The sequence below is a fragment of the Poromitra crassiceps genome (assembly GCF_964638095.1).
Source record: "Poromitra crassiceps genome assembly, chromosome: 9".
Lineage (NCBI taxonomy): Eukaryota > Metazoa > Chordata > Actinopteri > Beryciformes > Melamphaidae > Poromitra > Poromitra crassiceps.
The window spans coordinates 44,207,366-44,233,535 of record NC_139630.1 but is presented as its reverse complement, the minus strand read 5'-3'; the positions used below and the strand labels follow the sequence as shown (position 1 = coordinate 44,233,535).

The 26,170-nt window shown below is 44.7% G+C and overlaps 1 protein-coding gene across 1 annotated transcript in view; it reads right to left on the bottom strand.

Annotated features, from left to right (window-relative positions):
• Window positions 1–15,679: 15,679 nt before the first annotated feature.
• dusp10 (dual specificity phosphatase 10) overlaps window positions 15,680–26,170 on the bottom strand; it is a 15,374-nt gene continuing 4,883 nt past the window's right edge. Inside the window, exons 3-4 of the mRNA XM_083642548.1 lie at window positions 17,667–18,035; window positions 15,680–16,759 (exon numbers count right to left, since the gene is read on the bottom strand). Coding sequence (XP_083498674.1) covers window positions 16,494–16,759; window positions 17,667–18,035 — 635 coding nt within the window. The 3' untranslated portion in view covers window positions 15,680–16,493. The remainder of the gene's footprint in view (window positions 16,760–17,666; window positions 18,036–26,170) is intronic.

The following is a 26,170-nucleotide window of genomic DNA, read 5'->3' as shown; positions in this document are numbered from 1 at the left end:
CATGATATTGTCTTATTGAGGTCTATAAAACAACTGACAATAATATTTACTAGATAGATAGATAGATAGATAGATAGATATATAGATAGATAGATAGATAGATAGATACAGTAGATAGATAGATAGATTCATCTTTGCATCATATTAATTCCTGAAGAAGTAATGACAAAAAGACAAGCCCACTTTCATCATCACGTTTTTCAGGCCTCATGATATTTCAGCCGCTGTGATTGGGTTGCATGGCCAGCTTATTAAACTCTGCAGCTGTGATTGGGTTGCATGGCCAACTTATTAAACTGTGCAGCTGTGATTGGGTTGCATGGTCAGCTTATTAAACTGTGCAGCTGTGATTGGGTTGCATGGTCAGCTTATTAAACTGTGATTGGGTTGCATGGCCATCTTATTAAACTGTGCAGCTGTGATTGGGTTGCATGGTCAGCTTATTCAACTCTGCAGCTGTGATTGGGTTGCATGGCCAGCTTATTAAACTGTGCAGCTGTGATTGGGTTGCATGGCCATCTTATTAAACTGTGCAGCTGTGATTGGGTTGCATGGCCAGCTTATTAACACCTTGAGTGCCATGGACGAGATATCTCGTCTTACATAATCCAACGGTTGAGTGCCATAGACGAGATATCTCGTCTTACAGCTTTTTCAGTGGTTTCCACTAGCTGGCGCCCTTGGGCAATATGTGAATGTGGATCCGACCTCTCCCGCTGCCCCGGAAGTACTCTAACAAAGATTTCTATATAAGGAAGGCGGGCTCTTTGATCAGCGTGGGTAGTAGGTAAGTTTGAGAGAGAAAGACAGAGACAGAATTACATAGCGATTTATAGATAGAGAATTTCAGCAATTTAGCAATTTAGAGTCAGATTTAGAGCGAGTTGGTTAGCGTAGTTGATTTAGTTTGTTAGTTGTTAGTACAGTAGTAGTGTTTAGTATAGTCTTTATAGTAGACTTAGTTTAGATACTTAGTTAGCGGGTAGTTACAGTTAGTGTTCATTGTAGTTAGCTTAGCACATTTAGCGTTAGCGTCAGTTCATTTTAGTATTTAGCCTTTATTCTAGTTCAGTTTGATCGAGTTGGTAGCCGGTAGATTAGCCTTATTTCAGTTCAGTTTGATCTAGTCGTAGCAGTAGTTGTTTTATTTCAGTTTAGTTGGGAGCGGGTGGCGTGTTTGTGCCATGCCGGCCAAACGCAAGCGGTCTTCGGCGGCTGCACGCAAGCGATCGGCCGATCAGAGATCACTGCTTGATTTCTTTTCCGTCCGAAACGAGCTTGTGCCGGAGACCGATTCCGAGGTCTCGGATGATGAACGGGGTGTGCCTCTGCATGTCGCGGCTGCGGCTGCAGGGCTCACGACTGAGTCCGAGTCGAGTGACCTCCAGTCTTCTCCAGACGCGGAGGATTCTGAGGAGGAGTGGGCCCCGTCGAGGAGCGAAGCTCCAGAGAGCAGTGGTAAGACGATGTTTGAGATGACTTGTGTAACTTGTGGAAATGTAATTACTATGACTATACAAAAGCCAGCAGTCAGTCAATTCATTTTACTTTATTTCAGACTCTGAACAGTCTGAAGATGAGCCTGTAGCAGCCAGCTGTAGCGGTCCTGGTGCTACAGCCTCTGGTGCCAGGAAAATGGGTAAGAGCACACTTCAGAATCAGGTTTATTTTCACATCACAGGTTCCAGCCAGCATTCAGTACCACACATATAAAAAACACTATTTTATGGTAATTATGTATTTCTATAATTTGCAGATTGTGGCAGTGGAGCTGGAAGTGGGAAACGGCCTGCAGGTCCAGGCTGGAGTGACGTTGACTGGGAGCCAACCCACATCCCCTTCACAGCAGAACCGGGTCCTCATAGTGGTGGTGCTGCTGAACCAGTTGACTTCTTCCAGCTCTTCCTGGACGATGAGCTGCTCCAGGCCATTGTAGTCCAAACTAACTTGTATGCACACCAGTGCATCAGTCAGGTCAGTGAGGCTCTGCCACATTCAAGGCTTGGGAGGTGGAAGGACACTACAGTGGCAGAACTCAAGAGCTTCTTGGGACTATACTTCCTCACTGGGATCGTCCAGAAGCCTAAACTGGCCATGTACTGGTCCACAAATGAACTGACTGCTACCCCCCACTTCAACAAAACCATGTCTCGCAACCGCTTTCAACTGCTAACACGATTCCTCCATTTCAGTAACAATTTTGATGTTGATGGTGCAGACAAGTTGTTCAAGGTCCGGCCAGTTTTGAACGACCTGTTAGAAAAGTTCAGAGACATGTTCACACCGAGTCAAAACATCAGTATTGATGAGGGGATGCTCCTGTGGCGTGGGCGGTTGGCCTTCAAAGTGTACAACCCACAGAAACCCATAAAGTATGGGATAAAGTCCTACATCCTCTGTGACTCCCAGACAGGTTACTGCTACAACATGAAGCCGTACTGTGGTGAGCGGTCCACCCTAGGCGAGACGGTGGAGTTCCTCCTCGGGGACTTGGCAGGGCAGGGGTACCATTTATACATGGACAACTACTACAACTCTGTTGGAATGTGTGCACAGCTGCTGGAGTGTCAGACACATGTCTGTGGCACTCTGAGGAAGAACAGGGGCGAGCCACCTGCTACCATGGTCACCAACCACACCGTGAAGCTGGGGGAAACGGTCATGCGCCACAATGGTGGCACCATGGTTCTGGCCTGGCGAGATAAAAGAATCGTAAAATGGTTTCCACGCTGCACGACGACACGATGGAGACGGTGCAGGTCAGGCAGAAAGGCAGCAGAGAGAGGGTCGCACACACAAAACCCAAGTGTGTGGTAGACTACAACAAGTACATGAATGGGGTCGACAGATTGGACCAGAACATCGCGTACTATCCGTTTGCCAGGAAGACATCCAGGTGGCCCTTCAAATTTGTCATGTACATGTTTCAGATCTCTTTTTATAACGCCTTTGTTCTGTACAAAGCTAAACACCCAGCTAAACGCCAGAGAAAGTGTGAAACATTGCTGGATTTCATCCTGAGTGTTGTCGGTGCATGGACCAGACCTGTGGTGGGGGGTGGCGGGGAGGAGGTGGGGGCTGGCGGGGAGGAGGTGGGGGCTGGCGGGGAGGAGGTGGGGGGTGGCGGGGAGGAGGTGGGGGCGGGGGGCAGTGACCAACCTGCAACCATGCCCCGGCGACCATACCTGGACCCTCAATGCAGGCTGGAGGTCAATCTAGCGGGCCATGTAATGGTCCTCATACCAGCCACACCCAAAAAAGATGCCCCAACGAGGAGGTGTAGCGTTTGTGCAAGGAAAGATCTTAGAAGAGAGACACGCTACATGTGTGTCAAATGTAGGGTCTCATTACACAGGGGTAGCTGCTATGATGAGTACCACTCAGACAAGAACCTTGCTCAGCGGCGCTGGCGCTGAGTAGGCATGGGTCGTAAAAAAAAAAAACCTGCCAGGGATTGTTTTTGCTCTTTGTTTGATTGTTTGCTAGCTAGCAGGAATACATAAAAAGTACCTGCCGATTTTCATGTAACTTTGTGGATGGGTGTAACATGGGCCAAGGAAGTACCCATTACATTTTGGAGCAGTTCTGGATTCGGTGTACGAGCCCAAACCGGTTTGATCACTAACCGAAAAAACCTATAAAAAAAAAAACTATAAAAAAAAAGAAAAGCTGAGTGACCTGTGGTCTGCTCTTGTTTTGTATTTATTTTGACATTTATTTATTTTATTATTTGTATTATTCCTCCATTATTGAAAACAACTATTGTTCAGATGTCTGATGTCTCACTGATGCCAAAAATAAATGGTTAAAGTGACTGTTCTGCCTGTTTGATTGAATTTCACAAAACTGCATTTTTCTCAGCTTTCCTTCTCAGAGGCTAAAACCATGCTGTATTCAACGGCTAATATCTACATAACTACTAACTCTACAAACTAACTCTTTTAGACAGAGAAAGCACACATTCTATTAGTTCTTTTTAGATGATTGGTGTTCACGAAGTCTTAACAGAAAAAAATCCTCGGCTCTTGTAAAATGAGCCAGAATCGTCAAAAAAACCCCTGGCACAACTTACCTACAGGATTGAAAAAACGGCTGCCACTCAATGTGTTAAACTGTGCAGCTGTGATTGGGTTGCATGGCCAGCTTATTAAACTCTGCAGCTGTGATTGGGTTGCATGGCCAACTTATTAAACTGTGCAGCTGTGATTGGGTTGCATGGCCATCTTATTAAACTGTGCAGCTGTGATTGGGTTGCATGGCCATCTTATTAAACTGTGCAGCTGTGATTGGGTTGCATGGCCATCTTATTAAACTGTGCAGCTGTGATTGGGTTGCATGGCCAGCTTATTAAACTGTGCAGCTGTGATTGGGTTGCATGGTCAGCTTATTAAACTGTGCAGCTGTGATTGGGTTGCATGGCCATCTTATTAAACTGTGCAGCTGTGATTGGGTTGCATGGCCAGCTTATTAAACTGTGCAGCTGTGATTGGGTTGCATGGCCAGCTTATTAAACTGTGCAGCTGTGATTGGGTTGCATGGCCAGCTTATTAAACTGTGCAGCTGTGATTGGGTTGCATGGCCAGCTTATTAAACTGTGCAGCTGTGATTGGGTTGCATGGCCAGCTTATTAAACTGTGCAGCTGTGATTGGGTTGCATGGCCAGCTTATTAAACTGTGCAGCTGTGATTGGGTTGCATGGCCATCTTATTAAACTCTGCAGCTGTGATTGGGTTGCATGGCCAGCTTATTAAACTGTGCAGCTGTGATTGGGTTGCATGGCCAGCTTATTAAACTGTGCAGCTGTGATTGGGTTGCATGGCCAGCTTATTAAACTGTGCAGCTGTGATTGGGTTGCATGGCCAGCTTATTAAACTCTGCAGCTGTGATTGGGTTGCATGGCCAGCTTATCAGCTGTTGTTTGTGGAAGGCACCAAGGAAACAGCGCTAATTGATGGCCCTATTGAGTTACACTGCACTGCACATGATCCCTCCATGGCTGAGGTAAGTCAAGGATACTGATATGAGCCTCACTTAGCTCACTGTTTACATACAACTATGAGGTTTGATAAGCTGAGGCTTGTGTGTGTGTGTGTGTGTGTGTGTGTGTGTGTGTGTGTGTGTGTGTGTGTGTGTGTGTGTGTGTGTGCATGTACACATGAGTGAAAGGCCAGACTATTAATACATAAGCTATTTAAATATAGCTTAGCTTCAGTTGCCTTCTTTTACTAAAAAGCACAGGCCATCCACAAGGAAAACATTAGATTTTCAAGGTGGTTAAAATGTGCATTCGTAAACATAACCAACACTTAAAACATACATTAATTGACATGTTTCAAAATAAGCGTGTCCTATGCACACACACACAGAGGCCATTTACACCTGGCACTAACATGACGTTTTCTGTGATCAGATTGCAATTGGATAGTGCTTGACCACATTAGCCTGATTTCATTTACACCTGGCGTTAGCATGCCTTTTGGGTGATCAGATTGCAATCAATCACTATCTGATTGGTCAAGCACTATCTGATTGCAATCTGATCACAGAAAACGCATGTTAGTGCCAGGTGTGAATGGCCTCACCGTTTCACTCATATACAGTATGTCGTTTTGGGAGTCATTGGACATCGATAGTGTTGGGGGGGTTGAGGCCACCTGCACCGAGACAGAGTCAGGTAGGGTGGGGGGGGGGGGGTGACACAGAGTCAAGACAAAGAACGAGGGGAGGGGGGAGAAGGGGGGTGACACCGAGTCAAGACCAAGACCGAGGCGGGTAAGACAGAGTTTTGGTTTATGGGTTGCCCCCCACAACGTAACATAATCTCTGCCACCCTGCATTTCGAAATCCCCACACCACCCCCTTTTAGCCAATTGGGATGAACACAACACACACCTTCACACATTTGACCTCAATGCCAAATTTCAGCCCTCTGCCCCTGCCATGCTCCCCGTGAAGACAAACACACACCTTTATACTGTAGACACACACTTGACCTCCGTGCCTAATTTCAGCCTCCTAATGCGAAAACTCTGCCCGCTAAAGGGTGGTGAACTTTTTGTGGACCGACCAACCATTCAACAGAGTGACTTATAGAGCTGGGGTTGGGAACCACTGCACTACAGGAAAGATGTGAACACAAACATAACTTCCTGTATAGATTAGTCAGAGTAAGCTGTAGATATATCTACAGTACTGTCTCACTCACTCCAATGTATTCCTGTTCTAAATGAGTTGCGGCCTGTGTTTTCTGCCAAGTCAGCTCTTCGTTGGTGGGTATGAATTATCCTCCAACCTGGGAGGTGTGTGTGTGTGTGTGTGTGTGTGTGTGTGTGTGTGTGTGTGTGTGTGTGTGTGTGTGTGTGTGTGTGTGTGTGTGTGTGTGTGTGTGTGTGTGAGAGAGATAGAGGGAGAAAGAGAGGAGGTCATGGCCCATTTCACACGGCCCACCAATGAGATTACAGGAAGGTCTCCAGGCATGACACGGGCGCCATGTCCGTGTCTTCGTCAAATAAGCAGATGCAAATATGCCACCTACAGCGGGAGTGGAGGACAGGGAAGGACGAAAGCGCGTAAAACGAAGAAACGCTTTATTCTACAAGATCAAAACGATAACAAGCAACGCCACTGTCACCGTCCTCCTCCGTGCACACGGCGAGATAAAAAAGCCTGTCGTTGCAGAGCTGCTGAGTCCACAGGCTCGCAGTGTGCTTGGCGGCGGTTTGTTATCGCTCGTGGCACACCGCGCGGACTTTGAAGTGTCACGTCTCGTTACGTGTCGCTGCACAAGAGACAAGCTGGGGCTCGGTGCGGTGACACCGGGCCCTTATGTCAGGCCATCTGATTCCATCTCAGCTGCAGTGGCTACGTTTCAGACTCAAAGCCCCTCCCCCCTATGAGAATGAGCCCCTCGTCAATATAAACATGGCATATTTTTATTTATTTGCATCTTTATCCAGAGTACTGCATTGGCTTTAATTTGCCATATGGTCCATTATGCAGTACGCCGTTCATGGACGATGAGGAGAGAACAGATCCTAATTGGCGACACATAGGCTTTAATTGGAATAAATAACAGTTTGCCCATTTATATTCGTTGTGCAGACTCGCATCATAAGATTAGATAGGCTACACAAAAATGCAATTACACCCCAAAATCATTCTGATATCGCCAATTTAAGGCCAATTCCAACAAATGTAGCCATAAATTAATCTTAATGTTTGCAGTGATTGTGTCCTCATGAATGGCATTCTCGAATGTTTGTGACAACCATGGCCTCATAATGGAATTCTAGCATTCTGAGAGACTTTGTGAGAAAATAGTGAAATTCTAGAATGTGACATTAGTGACTCTTTAATGGAGGGGTAATCTCATAATGGAGTTATAGAATGTGGATTATGACCTCACAATGGAATAGTTTAGCGTATTCGGAGAAATTGCGACCGCATGATGGAGATGGTCGAATATTGAGAGATACTGTGACCTCATAATGGAGTTGCAGAACAAGATGATTGTAACTTCCTGAAAGAAAGAAATTGAGTTTCTAGAATATTTGGAATGGACTGCAACCTCACAAGTTTGGGACAATTGTTACCTTATAATATAGCAATGTAACAAGAATGATCAACTTTATTTACTTTTTGCTGGTCACACCACTAGCCTGAGGGGAATTGTTGGAGGTTTTTTGAGTTGCAGGAATGCAAAGAAACAAATTCCTAATGGGCTTATTGTCATTTTAAGTATTCCACAATGGGGGGAAAAAAAATAAAACTTAAATTGCTCAAGACAAAACCAGCACTATGTCATGGGTTAAGTTTTGCATTCCATTCTTAACAGTTTTTAATTTACAATACGTTAATACAATTGAAAATGTATAATGTAGACAAAATGGTATCTCACATTAGAGGTCGACCGATTAATCGGCCGGCCGATTAATTGGGGCCGATTATTGGCATTTTTAATTAATCGGCATCGGCCTGCAAAAATGAATGAGTTCTCTGACATACTGCTCTCTCGCTATAGCCTACCAGTCACTACTGAAATCTATACCGCATAACCCAATGTATTTTTCTATTTAATAAAAAGAATAATCAAAAACATGTTACTGTACTGGCTAAGATAACATCTTATATTAGATGTAGGCCTACAGTATAATGTTATATTCGATTTTCAATGTGCATGAATGGATAATGGAAATCTAGGCTACTAGATTTCTTAAAAAAAAAATACCAACAGAAGAATATTGCACATTTTTTGGGGGCGCTACCCACACGTTTAGCTGTGTGTTTCTCATTCCACAAATGCACAATCCTTACAAGTTGTACCCCGTTGTAAAGGTGACTAATCAGGCTTTCCAACTATATAAAATACAATACCAATTGGTATTATTAAAGGGGAGAAATAATCGAGCAAAATAACGTTTCCAAACTTTTTTTGAGGAGTTTATTTTAATCGTATTTTATCGAATGAAAAAAATAATAATAATCGGCATTATATATCGGCCATTGGCCGCCCTGCTCTCTAAAGATCGGCATCGGCATCTGCCATTGAAAAAGCAATATCGGTCGACCTCTATCTCACATTGACAATATTTGCAGATTTGGGTCAAATGGGGGGTCCGTGGGCAAGTGCTGTTTTGCTGCCCTGATGTCATGCTGATTTGTTATGTTATATTATATATATATATATATATATATATATATATATATATATATATATATATATATATATATATATATATATTTATATATATATAGTGTGTGTGTGTGTGTGTGTGTGTGTGTGTGTGTGTGTGTGTTTGAACCTACACTGTCTCTTTGACAGTTTATATATGTTTATATATATATATATATGTATATATATATATATGTTTATATAATATATATGTTTATATAGGATATGTGTGTGTGTGTGTGTGTGTGTGTGTGTGTGCGCGCGCACGCGCGCGCGTGTGCGTGCGTACGTGTGTGTGTGTGTGTGTTTGAACCTACACTGTCTCCTATCCTGTGTGGCCTCCTCTGTCCTTCCCCCTCCCCTCCCCCCTCCTCCCCCACCTTTTCCATCTACTTTTCACCCTGGGAAACCCCCTGCCCAATACACGACACACTCAACCCACCTATTATGTTGCGTTGTGGGGGGCAGCTCATAAACCAAAACAGCAATTGAGACCGCATTTTACCCGAGCGCAGCTCACAGAAGTGGCATTCAAAGCCACGCACGGTTTTCATGCTGAATCATGAACTTTGGTGGCTGATTATTTGTCTCATATTCTAGTTTACTGAAAGCATTTGTACACAAGTGATGTTGATGTGATTCATGGGAGAGTGATTAAACGGAATTATAACATTAAACGTTTTAATCGAAATTTAGTTAACCTATAGGGCATCCACATATTCATGATGTTTGAATGTTGACTTTATGTTTGTGTGGTCTTTCTTTAAAGAGTTTTTGGGTTTAAATGTAAAACAAAAAAGGTAGAAAATATGTGTTTTGCCAGCTGTGATGTCAAATCGGTCATGCATTTAACATGTCCTCATACCGAAACGACAGAATAAGTAGATTTTTAGTGTAGTACTTGACACAGCTCTTGGTCTCAAGATCACATTTTGATGGTCTCTGCCTCGTCTCGGACTCGCCCTCCCTCGGTCTTGGTCTTGACTCGGTCTTGGACAAGCCGGACTCTGGATTCTATTTCAAGACCAGTCAAGACCACAACTGCAGTGACATCATTACCTGCCTGTGTATTGTCTGATTTATTTATTTTTGTTTTATTTTAACTGTGATTGGGTGTAAAAATCCTCCCTTCAATTGCAACCAATAACTTTGCAGTTTGGAAGTTTTACCACTGAACCCACTCCACTCACATGCCAAGGAAGACAAGACAAGGCATGGGAGAGCAGAGCAGTGGCTGCAGAGATGTCGTCCAAATTATCAGTCATACGATTTGCTTATAAATACAAACTGCAGAGAAGAGAAGAGAAGGTGATCGGATTCAACCTGCCATCCGTTTAGGAACATGCACACCGCCAGGACACTGAAGCGGTTTTGTAAAATCATGACCGACCCCTAGGCCCACCTACCCCCAGGGTAGGTGTGCTGCACCTGGTGGCAGAGGCAGGATAGGTGGGCTGCCCCTGCCTGCCAGCCTGCATTTTGGAAATGCATATGTGGTTGCAGCTATTGCAAAATCGCACTTGTTTTTTTAACCCACAACATCAAGCATTTGGGCATCATTGATGTGTTTTATCGACCCGTCATATCATCAGAAATGTTCGTTTTGGCCCGATATCTCATTTTCAAGCCTTCATCGGCCGACACTGGTCACATGTTGGTATCATGCTGCATCCCTAGTATGAGTGCTTCTGCCTTACAGTATGGAGACAGCAACTTCCTCTGAGGAAGGGAACTGTTTTGATGCTAACCAGTGCAACAGCTCCTCTGCTTTATATCACCCTGCTCCTCTGACTGGGAAGGCAGCAAAGTATGCGCACACTTGATTATGGTGTGTGTGCGTGCGTGCATGCATACGTGTGTGTGTGTGTGTGTAGAAAAAAGTAGGTCCTCCTCTCCAGGCCCTGCTTTGCCTAATACGTCCATGCAGCCGTGGCGGGGGCAGTGCAGGGCGGAGCGCGGCGTGCGGCGGCGCTAAGATCAGGGCTATTCTGGTGCTGCCAGCCTGCCCAGTGCTGATAGGGAAGGATTAATGAGGCGGGGCACTCATCACGCGTAATTAGAAACAACGCTAAGAAACTATTTTGGTTCCTGTTCCTATGGAGAGAACTTGACCCCCGGGCCAACCCCCCACCACAGACACACACTCCTCACCCCCCACCCCCCACCCCCCTAGCCATGAGGCAGTAGATGCCTGCAGAGTTGGGAGTAAATATAGGCCCATAACTCCTGCAGCTATGTGACACATGCTTCAATGGAGTGGAGTGGAGATAATTCACAACTCAGGCTCTGTCTGTACTCCAGTGACATGGATGTTCACATTTCAAGCGGATTGAAAGGAGAGCTGTCTCCCTCCCTCTCTCTCTCTTTCTCTCTGTGTGTCTCTGCCATTGGAATACATGGTGTAAAGCTTGTGTTGTTGTTGTTATTGATCACAATTATGGCTTCAATTTCATAATCGTTTTTTCCCCCTCAACCTTAGCTGTCTCTCATTAGGTTCTCTGCACAATAAGGTGGTGTCACTAGAATTTATAACTTTGATGCCGATGTCATTTTCAATGCCATTTCCAAACTCATTAAAAACGTTGCACTTACATAGCAGATGACCCCTGGTCATCAGCCTATCAGAACACTTTTAGCTTGTTGAAGCAACAAGGGAGGGGGGAAATCAGTAGTATGTTTTCTTTTTCATTTTAGAGAAAGCACTGCTGGTGTCGATACTGTTGCAAATGAGTATTGTATCCGTTTAAAAGAAATGCATCGATAATTATCAATACATTCCTCTTGTAAATGAGCATTGTAGTCTTTTCAAATTTGTAGTATCGATACTTATTGATACTTTTGACAACCTTGTTGCACATAGAAAGATATGCAAAAAGACACAAGACCCAGGAAGGGCATTTTACTCACAAGTCAGAAACAGCATGGAATGTCTCTGCACAAAATGATGAGAGAGAACAAATATTTATTTTATTCTGCATGTGAATCAGAAGCAGTGACCAGCAGTGACCAGCAGTGACCAGCAGTGACCAGGGGAGCAAAGAAACGTACAGGACGCCATGCAAAACTTGAAGCCTCCCTGTTTATTTCAAACCTCACAAGTAAGGATTACAAAATGACAGTAGAGTAGTAGGCCTACAGTAGAGTGGTAGGCCTACAGTAGAGTAGTAGGCCTACAGTAGAGTAGTAGGCCTACAGTAGAGTAGTAGGCCTACAGTAGAGTAGTAGGCCTACAGTAGAGTAGTAGGCCTACAGTAGAGGATGACAGACCAGGTGAGGGAGCAAGTCATGCAAAAAGGTGTGGGAGAAGGCCTCCGTTATAATAGCACCCTTTGTGGAAAAATAAAATAAAATCCAGCTGTCCATAGGTCAGTGCAAAAATAGTAATGAATATATGCATTACAAAGAAAATAGATATATATTTATATACTGTACTGGACTGCTGACTATAGACACAAAGAAACGCCGACTTGTAAAGTGAAGCTCAATGCCTCCGAGCCCAAAGCAGAGACTCTTAAACAAGTCTAGTCATAAACAGTGCACATGAAAATATGACAGCTTTATATGGGTCTAATACACAACTGTGTTTCCAAATAACAGGCATCGACCCAGACGCCTCTCCAGCTGTCAATCAGGGCAGACACTAACGCATAAAAGCATGACCTCTACATAAAAGAGCAGTGTGCGGGGGGGCCGGAGGGGAGGGGGGGGTAAAGACACACAGCACCGTGATGACTGCGAGTGTATCCTCACACACAGCATGCTTTGTTTTCAAAGCAGAGAGTCAAATAGATCTGTACAGATTGAAAGCCATGTGCTGCTGCTGCAGACGTAATGAAAGAGTTCAGTATTTTAGAACATTGGCTCAGATGAATAGCACTTCTTCTTTCTTTCATCTTTGCAAAATGGCAATCGCTGGATAGAAAAGCACAAGCTACAAACGTGGTAAATGGCTATACACCCTTTATCATATCTAAATATATATTGTGGAGCACCATAGACACCAATGTACATGACGATAGCAACGAAGAAAAATATGCCAACTATAAGTTAAGTGAGGATGACACAAACTCTTCTTGTCACTTCTAGTGAGTCATACAGTTCACCCCAAAATCTAAGTTACACAATTTTCCTCTTACCTGTTGTGCTATTTAGCCATCTAGATCAGAGGTTTTCAAAGTGGGAAGTGGGCCTCCCCGGGGGGGGGGGTCCAAAGAGTTTCAGGGGAGGCTCAGTGAATGGCAGTGAAAAAATGTGACGTTAGTTATTACATAAGTTATCAAAAGGAGGTCTCATAGAATAGCCTAAATGTGTGTGATTTGGTTAAAGAGATAGTTCAGAGATACAGTAGTTTGGGGGGGGGGCTTTACTGTTTCTCCCACTTTCCCAGAGAAACAAACACATGCCTTCAGACAGTCCTTATGTATTTGGTGTCTGAATGAAATGATGTCAACAGCAATATCAGGCTATCTTGGCTCAATTGCTGAGCAGCAATGGGATCAAATATCATAATGATGATGGAGGGAGGGGGGCTTTGTCCAAGTGTCAGCAGCTGAGGGGAGGCCCACAGTCTCAGGCTGTGAAAACCCCTGATCTAGATCATTTTGGCGTGAGTTGTCGAGTTTTGGAGATATCGGGTCATGATTTCTGGAGACATTGCTGTTGAGTTTTTCCAATTTTTTTCTTTGCACTTTTTTTGAGCACCACAAGCCAAGTGCCATCCAGTTCCATTGTATTCGAGAGAATTGGCAGACATCTCTACATCTCCAAAACTTGCCAAATCACACCAAAACAATCTAGATAGCACTAATGATAAGAAGAAAAATATGTATTTTTGATTTTGCGGTGAACTGTCCCATTAAAATGCGTTACAATCTCTGAGGCTGCAAACTGCCGTTTATGCTTGAAAGTTTCCTCACAGAACAATGTGAAGCATAACACCAGGCTCAATAGTGGGGAAAACACTGCGTTACAGGTAAACGACCTGTTATCATTGCATTTGCATAGCATGAAGTTTCACCAGGGACTTGTGAGCTCCTTGTGAAGTGTTGTGACTGTATCCTCCATTTGTGTTCACTAAAACTGTGTGAAACCTCCTCCTTGCATCCTCATCCATCTCACTCTCATCTCAGAAAGTTTTGTGATAATTTCTCAAAATGCCGGGTTCAGCTCTCAACGGCCTTTTAAAAGTACATCACAGGTGTTATAATTACAGGTGTTGCGCGTGCAAAAGCATCGTTTAAAAGTCAGAGTCTTGGTTCTGTTTTGGTGTTTTGACAGTTAGATTGTTAGAGCCCTGTGCTTTCCTTATACCTTTATTTTCATGCAATGGTCCAAAGTGCAGCATCAACATTACTGAGAAAGCCGCTCAAACTACATACTCGTGATACAACGATAAAAGTTGTATCGTATCATATATTCAACATGTACTCAATGGCGGGTGAAAACCTACGACTTTCATGTTTTAACTTCAGCTGAACGATTACATGCTCTTCTATGGACTGAACAAACTCTACAACCTTTGGGTTGATTAAACCCAGATAAAGGCAAAAACGCCTGGTTGTCGAGCCATAAACAAGGCTATTTTTCTGACCCTGTAAAGTTACAGTATTTACATATCTTTGATATTGAAATGCTCAGATTATGGTTAAGCACACAGTCGTCATAACTGCAAGAGGTCTTTATACTGTGTGCTCAGTGGTGTAGGGGTGGTTGAAAAGGTGAGTATAGTGTTTGGGGTACAGCTAACTCACTTAGCTGTGCTACAAGTCTCCCTTTATGACAGTTGGTTTTACAGAGTTACCGGTCAAGTCTACAGACTGTCAACAGTGGACGTAGACAGCCACATAGGCATGTCAAATCTGACACGATTAAAATACAACACATATGTTAAGATTTTCTTCAAAGACAATCCATAAAGTGGTTTGGATGAGAATGGGAGTGTGGGACAAGTGTGTGCCTCACTAGTATGTTGCATCTTTTTATTTGGCCTGGCTTCTCCATGTATATCTACATTATGTCAGTTGTAATAATGGTAAAAGGCATGATGTCAGTTGTAATATGGTAAAAGGTGAGCATATTCATATGCCAGGAGAAAGATGAGGGTAGATTTTGTGCACCTGCATACACCCTCCACTACACTATTTGTGCCAAGTTACAATTCACTGTGGTGCTCAGTTTCTTCAAATGCCATCTTGAGATCACAATTACATAAGGTTTTTTCCCCCCTCAAGGCCTTGAGGTGTCTTTGAACGCAGCTTTCTAAAATTCTGCATACCAATCTAAAAGTGATCTTAGAAAGGTTGTGTTGAGTCAAAATGTGCAAAATGGCTTATTTTCTTTTTTTTCTGAGAGCGAGGAAGTGGGGGTTGCTTTTGCCCTGGGGGGGCTTTTTCTAACGCTAAACCGGTGCGGTCTACATTAGTCTGCATGTGACGCTGTGTCACGCGCAGGCCCAGTGGTGACACTGACACATGAATTAAGGCATTGATAGAGGCACTAGGACCGCGCGTGACAGCAGCGCTTGCCTATGGCAGGCAGAAGAGCCCACTACTGTGGCTTAGTGTCAGGGACAGAGAAGGGTTACAGTACTCTACCGCCATAGTGACGTTACAACCGTGTCCCCGGGAAGTGCGTAACAAAGCCAGTACCTCAACTCAGAGCCCTCTGCTAACCGGGCATGGAGTAAATCATAGCATTGATGAATATACAGTATGACACTACATAGGAACTACATCAAATGCAGTACAGTACTGTATTATGGATGAATGGAAGCAAAAAGAACAGAGGAGACAAGAGAAGCAGGCAGTGAAAACTCCTCCGCTCTGCTACTCTGTACATCACCAGTAGCCCTATATTACAAGATCCACTGATTATTTCCAACTGTTCTCCTCTGCCAGCAGCCATGCATAATAAAGCTCTTATGGCTGCCGGATCAAAAATGTATTGCTAAAGTATATGCATAATGTGGAAGGATGCAGGAATGGAAAACAAAGATAGTGAAGAAAACAAGACAAAATGTGAATATCAGTGATTGTGTGTATTTGAAACAAACGAACACAGATGGCTGACACAAACCCACAAGCAGTGCTCAAAAAACAAACATCGTACTCACTTCCGTGCCAAATATTACAGCATAATTGTATGCACCATGAACATAAACGTATCGAACTGAACGACAAGTCATTACAGTAACATCAAAATGGTATTTCAGCAAAGAGCTGGAAATGTTTCATAATCATTACCAATATATACATATAAGATCAAGCTCTCAGTTGCATTCCACTCTGAAATTATTGCACAGTAAGCCACAGTGGGCTTGTCATGGTCACCCCCATAAACCCCTGTATAAAAATAGAACAACATTAACACACCAAACAGGTCTTCATCTGTTTTTTTCTTCTTCTTTTTTGACAGGCACTGCCGTGGCCAGCTCAGCCTGAGTCTGCAAACAGTGAGAGCTTAAACAGTTTCTCTTGCCAGCAACTGCCCCTAAGCCCATAGAATATTGTGTTTTTCCAAACAGTTAATCTATTTTCCTTTCCTCATGTTCGCTCCCCCGTGGTCATGCATGGACAGCTGCCCACTGACCACTTCTCTCTCTCTCTCTCTCTATCTCATCTTCTCCTCGGGGACATTGGCCAGGTCCGAGCAGCAGGGATTTTTGGCATTTCTCATCACCGCTGACCCAGTGCAGCTTTGGCACTCCAGAGAGTCCGAGATATAAGCACGAGGAGATTCTCCAATCAATCCGTTCTCTCTCTCGCCCTCCGAAGCCAAACGGCGAGAGCGAGTACGAGTGCAGCGCGCGGAGGTGGCTTTGATCTTAGACGATGGTCTCCACACCGGTGAGCTTTGGCGTGAGGATGCGCGGCGTGATGCCGTTGTTGAGGTCCTCCTCGAACTCCAGCAGCTGGCCCATGAAGTTGAGGTTGGGGGAGATGATGGGCCTCCTGGTCTTGACGAACTTGTAGGCGTCCGTCATGGTCATCCAGGTGTGCTTCATCAGGTAGGCGATGACGATGGTGGCCGAGCGCGACACGCCTGCCTGGCAGTGGATCAGAAGGCCCATACCCGCTTGGTGTGCTTCCTCTACAGAAGGGAACAACAGGAAGCATTTAGAACAGAGTACAATAGATGTGTTATTGTTGGGGGAAGCTCAGCCACACAGAAACTATACTGACAATAACATCAGACGCATAGACGTCCAAGCCAACAGATGATACTGAACATCTTGCAAACCTCAAACTATAGTTTCCAATACGTAATACCTAAAGCTATGTGAGGACTCTGAACACTCTCTGTACAGCTACTGTGGCTTTTGACTGTATGGCTCAGAATTTCAGAGGGATGTCAAATTGTCAACCTTCAAAGCCCATCAATTCAAAGCTTCTTGAACATAATAGAACTGCAGTCAAACTGCTAAAACCATCCTGAACACGTCAACTCACATTTCAGTGCCACGTATCAGTCTAGACGTCAAGCCACCCACAGCCATTTCCAGGAATTAGAATGTAACCGGGCCAATCAGGGACCTGCACCGTAGTTGACAGTGTAACCGGCCAATCAGGGCTGGCAAAACAGTAATGGCGTCTCCAGAAGCAACGAGCGGTAACATTACAGCGGTAACATTACAGCGGTAACATTACTGCGGTAACAGTAACGTTAGTTATTGCAGGAAATAGACTCAATAACAACAATTAAACAAGAACAAGAGTATGCACCAGCAGAGTATCTCAGTATCTTCCGAGTGGAATTGGATTGGCTATGCTGATTGGCTGAAGGAGTCGTCTCTCAAGGCAAGTACTCCCGCCCACTGAAATCACTGTGGGTGGCTGGAACTAGAATGTGAGATGACGTTATCATGTTGCTTTTTATCAGGGTATCAAACTGCAGCTTGCTCGGATGCAGAAAACACGAAACATTTGTAAAAGGCAAGTGATGCGACTGCACCATCACCCTCCCCGCTAACGCCGAGCTGGGCAAAACGCGCTCATACCGATGAATTCGAACGCCTCCTCGAAGTACTGCCGCAGGTTCTGCTTGTTGCTGTCAGTGGCAGGCAGCCGCTTGTAGCTAAAGAGGCCCGTGTCGTAGTGGTAGAGCGGCAGGTGGGTGGTGACGTTCAGGATGTAGCCCACGTTCACGCGCTGCAGCAGGCCGGCGTCCTGCGCGTCCTGCTCGTTCCCCAGGTAGAGGAAGGGCAAGATGGGCGTCAGCTCGGCGTTCTCGATGTCCGGGGTGGAGGGCAGGGAGTGAGGTAGCGTCCCCGACAGGCCGGCGGCCGCGCCCGCGTCCAGGCCCTCGCGGAGGTGCAGGGAGTGGTCGCACAGGTTCTCGTGGCTCTGCCTGAAGCAGCTAAGGCCTCCTGCGAACACACATAAAAAACAAGATGGGGGAGTGGTGTTACACTGCGCTGTGCTCTTTGTTTGCTTGAGGGGCCGAGTAGGGAATCAAATTTAGTAGGTGGCAATCTCTATTTCGGCACGTAATAGACTCTGGGACAGCCGTACCTTTTTTTTAGGCTTCCTGTACAGCGTGGATCTTCTGCCCAGGACTTCCACTTCGGCGCAGCGGAATACATACATTGTATTGCTTTTTATTTTGAATGCTAAATGTCAAAATTCTTATATATTCACTAGCGTTCGGGCCCGGAACTCTTATATTCGCTGGTACAACAACAGAGCGGCACTGCGCAGAGGTGGAAGTCCCAGACAGAAGATTCGCGGTGTACAGGAAGCCTAAAAAAAGGTACGGCTGTTCCCAGATTGATTAGGTGGAAAAGGACAAAAACGATTTCGTTTTCTGTGTTTCCTGTTTTCTCCTTTCTCCCCTCCCTAAATTAAAAGTGGTCCTGTTTGGTCTCAATAGGTAATGCATGGAACTAACTGGCAAGGTGACGGGTTCAATTCCCACTGGAGCCATCCAGGCTCAAAATAACCACCCTCCACCACTGAGTTTTGCATACGGGCCTGATAAAGGCAAAAGCAACCGACTGACCAATCACAGAAGAAGATTTATAACATTCAAACACATTACAGAAAGCCATTACAGCCAACTATGCCATTACATTTGCTTGTCATTTGGATATTACATCAATATGGATCATTTTGCACTGTTCCCATTTGCAACAACTGTACATTGTGTGACTGTATTTTAGTTTAGTTTAGTTTGACACTTATTAACTCATTGAGTGCCAAGGACGGACATGTTCGTCATTTCAAATAGTAACGTAGAGTGCCAAGGACGGACATGTTCGTCAATTGCGTTTTTTGACGGTGGGGCGTCGATCAAAGCCTTCTGCCTCTGATGTACAAATATTATAGCTATTGGATGTGTCTAACCTATTTTACAGAACCCTTAGGTGGCGACAGTGCTCTCCACATAACAGAAAGGCAAGGAAAAAACAAAGAAGAAGTCGTTATGGAAACGGAAATCGCATCGCATCCGTATGCATCGATATGCTGAAGCACGTTACTGCAGCTGTGCCTGCAGCAGCCAATCTGCTCCCACAATTGAGCCGGACAGCACATCCGCACATCCACACCGTGGAGTTGTTATTATTCTCAACTGGAAGCATCGTTGCCGGTGACAAACACACGCGGAACGCTGTAAAAAAGCAGGATGTCGATGTCCCTTCACTGTGCGCACAGCAAACTCAGCAGAGAGCCACCACAGACAGGAGGAGGAGTGTGCAGTTGAGGCGAGGCGGGGCGGGGCGGGGGGGGGGGGGGGGGGCACGCAGAGCAGCGCGCAACACCCAGACAGACCCAGGCAGCAGGACAGGATTGACAAACGCAAGCCAGAATATCCGATGCCCACCAGCAGCAAATCAAGACCAGCAAGAAGCTGCAACCAGCAGCGCACGCAGGGGCCAGCGCTGCTGGTTGTAGCTAAAAAATATTATTCTGCCAAACAGAATTCCCTGGCCTTCACTGTTTTATTGAAGGAAATTATTTTTGAGGTGTGACTACATTAGAAAAGATTAGCTTCAGAGTCAGTGATGTGCTTGAAATGTTTAATTTCACAAAAGGCCAATTGTCTCAGCTTCTAGAAAAAAATTGCTGTTTTTGGATGAATCAAGCTATCTTCTCCGGCTCATAACTAAAGAACGGAAAATGGGATCAATAAACTTTTTTTTGCAGATGATAGAATAGAGTCTCATCGTTCTTTGTGCGTGTTCAGTGTTTACATAGTAATATCACACAATATTCTGTGGGCCTCGAGAAATCACTGAAAACGCTCTGAAACTCTGGCACTGGGAGCATCCGTTCTCCAAAAGTGGCTGGCACTCAATGAGTTAAAATACATACTACACAAGGCGGCATGCATCTTAAAAAACATCAAGGATATCACAATAAAGTCAAAAGACTTGTTTCCATTCTGGTCCTTGGTCTCAACAGACAATATCAGGAAGATCACCGAAGGATGAGTCAACTCCGTTTTAAGGAAGAGAAATGGCCAAATCAGCCACTAAGACAAGCTCCAATAGCCTTCCCAAGTGAGAAACACCCCCTCATAAACCTCCTCAGAGTTAGATCCAAGGTAAACAGATATGATCAATGTTTAACACGCTTCTCACTGCACATCTGCACTTCTCCAAATAATCCTGTAATACCAACACACACGCACGCACACACACACACACACACACACACACACACACACACACACACACACACACACACACACACACACACACACACACACACACACACACAGGCTGATAGGTAGATACTGTCCGTTTACTTTCAGTTACACAAATGTGGAGGGGGCTGATTTGCACCTGTTGCCGTGATGCCATCGGCCCAAGTCTCCCCTCAGAGTTGGGGGGGGGGGGGGGGGGGGTTCATGTATTGTTCATGGCATCAGGCCAAGTGAGGTCATCGCATGGCTTCACACAACTTCCCCCTTGGTAACCAGGCAGGTGGGCGATCTCTCAACTGACAGTCAGCGAGTGTAGGCCTACTGTAAAAACATCACTAATAACCCTGAACAAAGGCATAGTCCTGATACGCCTCACTACTTTACTTTACTTTACTTTATTGCATTTAGCAGACGCTTTTATCCAAAGCGACTTACGAGATTTACAAATTACAATTATGAACATATCAGATAAAAACAAATGAAAGAGAGAAACATAGGTTACAGTCAAATGTAAACATTAAAATAAGTTAAAAAGCAACATATGTAACAGTAACAAGTAACAGTAACAGTAACAATTATGGAGGACCCAGGTGTAGTCCAAAGAGGTGGGTTTTCAGCCTCCGGCGAAAAATAGGAAGAGATTCGGCCAGCACGACCGAAGGGGGAAGCTCATTCCACCATTGTGGAGCCAGAGAGGAGAACAGGCGTGAAAGGGACAGTCGACTACCAGGCGTCAGAAGTGGTGGAGGGGCGAGGCGAGCTGTGGAGGTGGAGGAGCGGAGGGAACAGTCAGTGAGTGTAGGCCTATAAAGGCATAGGCCTGATACGCCTCACTACAGTCAGTAAGTGTAGGCCTATAAAGGCATAGGCCTGATACGCCTCACTACAGTCAGTGAGTGTAGGCCTATAAAGGCATAGGCCTGATACGCCTCACTACAGTCAGTAAGTGTAGGCCTATAAAGGCATAGGCCTGATACGCCTCACTACAGTCAGTGAGTGTAGGCCTATAAAGGCATAGGCCTGATACGCCTCACTACAGTCAGTAAGTGTAGGCCTATAAAGGCATAGGCCTGATACGCCTCACTACAGTCAGTGAGTGTAGGCCTATAAAGGCATAGGCCTGATACGCCTCACTACAGTCAGTGAGTGTAGGCCTATAAAGGCATAGGCCTGATACGCCTCACTACAGTCAGTGAGTGTAGGCCTATAAAGGCATAGGCCTGATACGCCTCACTACAGTCAGTGAGTGTAGGCCTATAAAGGCATAGGCCTGATACGCCTCACTACAGTCAGTGAGTGTAGGCCTATAAAGGCATAGGCTTGATACGCCTCACTACAGTCAGTGAGTGTAGGCCTATAAAGGCATAGGCCTGATACGCCTCACTACAGTCAGTGAGTGTAGGCCTATAAAGGCATAGGCCTGATACGCCTCACTACAGTCAGTGAGTGTAGGCCTATAAAGGCATAGGCCTGATACGCCTCACTACAGTCAGTGAGTGTAGGCCTATAAAGGCATAGGCCTGATACGCCTCACTACAGTCAGTGAGTGTAGGCCTATAAAGGCATAGGCCTGATACGCCTCACTACAGTCAGTGAGTGTAAGCCTATAAAGGCATAGGCCTGATACGCCTCACTACAGTCAGTGAGTGTAAGCCTATAAAGGCATAGGCCTGATACGCCTCACTACAGTCAGTGAGTGTAGGCCTATAAAGGCATTGGCCTGATACACCTCACTACAGTCAGTGAGTGTAGGCCTATAAAGGCATAGGCCTGATACGCCTCACTACAGTCAGTGAGTGTAGGCCTATAAAGCAGGGGTGGGCAATTATTTTTCATGGGGGGCCACATGAGAAACCCAGATTGTTGCTGGGGGCCGAACAAATATTGTCATGCCATAACCCAGGAACTTTGATGATAGAGAGGACCACAAAAAAATGTCCTCGCTACCAGAGCGCCAGATTTTGCTGAGCGTTGGGGGCCGAACGGCGCCGGCGCAAATTTTTTGGGGGCATTTGAAGTCAGGTTTAGAGGAATACCTCATTTTAAATTAACAGTTGTGATGTCATTATTCAGTCTTAAACACCAATATTTGATCCTTTTCTCACTCACTCCTATGTCATTAACGTTTTTGACCACCTGCCAATATGGCTGCTATATTTTATAGTTACCAGCCAATTAGAATTTCCACTAGCCAAAATGTTTTTCTTTAAATAAACTAGAATATGAGTGTGTTAATTTAAGCATAAGTATCAGTAAGTGGCCCGGGATTCTCAAAGCCTGTGTTGAGGGTCACACGAACAAAAATGCACTCTTGAAGCTAAATAAATCCAAAACCAACAAGTTAATTATTTCCATTTTTACTTCAAAGTAGAACAGTCATTTCTTACACATGAGATTACTTTTAGCCTTTTAGTCATAAAGATTATTGAAAGATATTCCATACCAGACTGAAATGTTATAACAGAAGTGGAGTATTGGCCAGAATGACATGAACATTTGGACACTTATTCAGCGGGTACCTTGCATGTTGCATTCAGGTGCACTGTAAAAAAAACAATTTTTTTTTTTTTTTTTTTTTTTGCAATTCCAGCGCGGGCCGCACAGGGGGCGCTCGCGGGCCGCATGTGGCCCGCGGGCCGCCTTTTGCCCAGGTCTGCTATAAAGGCATAGGCCTGATACGCCTCACTACAGTCAGTGAGTGTAGGCCTATAAAGGCATAGGCCTGATACGCCTCACTACAGTCAGTGAGTGTAAGCCTATAAAGGCATAGGCCTGATACGCCTCACTACAGTCAGTGGGAGGTCATGGTAATAATGACGCTACAGTAAATAAGAGAACGGGGAAGTCTTCACAGGGCCTGTGACACCAAACGCAACCACATAGGCATAGGCCTGATACGCCTCACTACAGTCAGTGAGTGTAGGCCTATAAAGGCATAGGCCTGATACGCCTCACTACAGTCAGTGAGTGTAAGCCTATAAAGGCATAGGCCTGATACGCCTCACTACAGTCAGTGGGAGGTCATGGTAATAATGACGCTACAGTAAATAAGAGAACGGGGAAGTCTTCACAGGGCCTGTGACACCAAACGCAACACGACGACGTAAAAGGGAATTTCCCCTGAAATTGATATTTTCCTTGAGTTGCCAATGACTTGGAGCTCTGAAGACAGAGCTGTATTCACAGAGTGATGACATTTTACTGGCAGTTATGATCCCATAGCTTTAATCAACATCTTTTTTGTTGTTGCCACAATTCTAGTCTAGATAATGTCATCAACTGTTAACAACAGCTTTTTAAGTGTGACCTAATCTCAGTTTCAGTGGGATACTCAATATTTCTAATTATGTACCAATGTGGTATTAATGTTAACAAAATCCTTATCCACAACAAACAAATAATGTCTTCAACTGCAACATCTACAGCCCTATTGCCTCATTTGGAAGTCAACATCACCTGAGCCCAAATGCTTATTGTTCTGACTCAAACTGAACCGGCAGCTTGCTATTCAGGACACACTTGATCAATAAAGAAAGACAGACTTTTGATACAGTGTCTCCAGGAACAGCATTGATCTGAGATGGGATGTGTGAAGTGTGGCCGTCCGTCATCATTACTGACTAACTCACAGAGGAAGCCACCATGTCTCTGTGTCTCACCTTAGCAGCCCAGCAGCTTCCTCGCTCCCTGCGTTAGAAATGACTGCCTCTGCCTCGCAAAGGCCTCCACACAGGCCACCCTCCTTTCCACTGTTCAGCGTACAGCTTCCAACACAGCCCATGTTTGCTTTATGGCAATTCTGACGGATTAAATGTAACGTACTAATAGTGAACTCGGATAAAGGGCAGAGACGAAAGACTTGTGTTTCCAGTCTAGCAGAATGTGATACTGTCAACAATATTACCATAATCATGACTAAGAAGTCCTTCCAGGAAATTGCTATTTTGCCATAATTAATGCAAATTCAACCAAGTGTAACCGAGTTGAATCAGCGCGGATTCCTCGTGAGTCCCGAGTGGTAGCGAGTGGATTGGTTAAACTCACTCCCCAGTATAAAGGCATGTTAACCAGCTCCGCCAAGGGAGCTAGCTCTCTTGGTGTTGCGGTTAACACGCTGGACTCCCAAGCCGAAGGTCGGCAGTTCGAATCCACCCCTGGACAAGCCCTTAACATGGGTTGCTGCAAGTACCACCTACACAACGCCGTTACACAAGCTCTGCAATATTTGCAGGGGCTTGCCTTTTTTTTATGGCAAAAATGGCAAAACAGGTTCCTCAACTTGCAATTTTTACCAATTCCTGCAATTTGACAGCAAAAAAAATCACATGAAACCTTGCAAATTACAGCGCAATTTTTGAGAAAAGCCACTGCAAAATCAAGCATTTTGATCATAACAATCACAAAAAAACTCTTCTTGGAGGGACTAAGAGATGATGCCATAAGACTAGGTGGGTCAAATATGACTAAGAGATGATGCCATAAGACGAGGTGGGTTAAATATGACTAAGAGATGATGCCATAAGACGAGGTGGGTTAAATATGGGATCTGACTGAGTGACTTATAGTATTTGCAAACACATGCAGTACATGGTTCAAAAATATATCATTACTACGGCTGCTGCTACTAATAATAATCCCCAGCCCACTATACCTAATCTTAATCAAATGAAGGGTGAATCACCATTACATTTGGATGGGAAATTAACCAATACTATTCGAATATTCTATATCTTATAGATATAGAATAGAATAGAATAGAATAGAATAGAATAGAATAGAATATAGAAAGGTATCATTGATGGCATTGATATTGCGATTATATTGATGGATATTGCGATTAGGATATACATACAATACGATTTGAAAAAATATGTACAAATTATGATGTGATTTTTACTGGGGTCGGTACCAAACAAGCATGTTCCCTTACAGATAATATGATTTGTAGGCCACAATGTATGTTGTAACACATTTGACCTTAATCAAATTGAAGCTGCTCTTGCGATTTGGATGCATTTGGCCATATTGATATTGCGATTTCGATATTGGTTCTATGAATGGTGCAGCCCTAGACGGCATCGGTATCCTGAGCAAACTGTGACTAGCTCTATATTTATATTGCAGAACAATATACATAAAACAACCTACACCTTCCCAGCTCTACATGGTTTTTGAGCAGCAATGTTGTGCTTGTGACCAAATCCACACAAACAAAATCTGTCTCATAAAAAGAAAAGGTGTTGATTTTCTCCAGGTTTCTGCGGTATATCAAACGCCAATTTCTATCATTATACAAGGTATGACCGCTATACAGTACTGTAGATATATCTGATTGATTGAAGCTAGGCTCAAATCATAGAAAATTCTTCTAAATGAGTTTCCAGGGGAGATATTGACCGTCAGTCATATAAGGGAAAGAGCCGCTAGATTCCCCTCAGCAGATGACGCCTGTCTGCATCTCAGAATTAAATCAGGAAAAAGAGCAAGGCGGTCTGCTGTAGACTGCCTGTTCCTCCCACTGAGCCCCGCCTCAGACAGAGACCGATGCAGGGGGAGAGGCCAGAGAGCCTCGTCCATCAAAGTGCACAGGAGGACCAGAGGAGAGGGGAGGGGAGGAGTGGAGTGAACAGAAGAGAAGAGAAGAGAGGAGAAGATTAGAGAGAAGAGAAGAGAGGAAGAGAGGAGAGGAGAGAAAAGGAGAGGAGAGGAGAGGAGAAGAGAGAGGAGAGGAGAGGAGAGGAGAGGAGAGGAGAGGAGAGGAGAGGAGAGGAGAGGAGAGGAGAGGAGAGGAGAGGAGAGGAGAGGAGAGGAGAGGAGAGTCTGTTCAAATAAAACTTCACATAGGGTTCTGCAGTC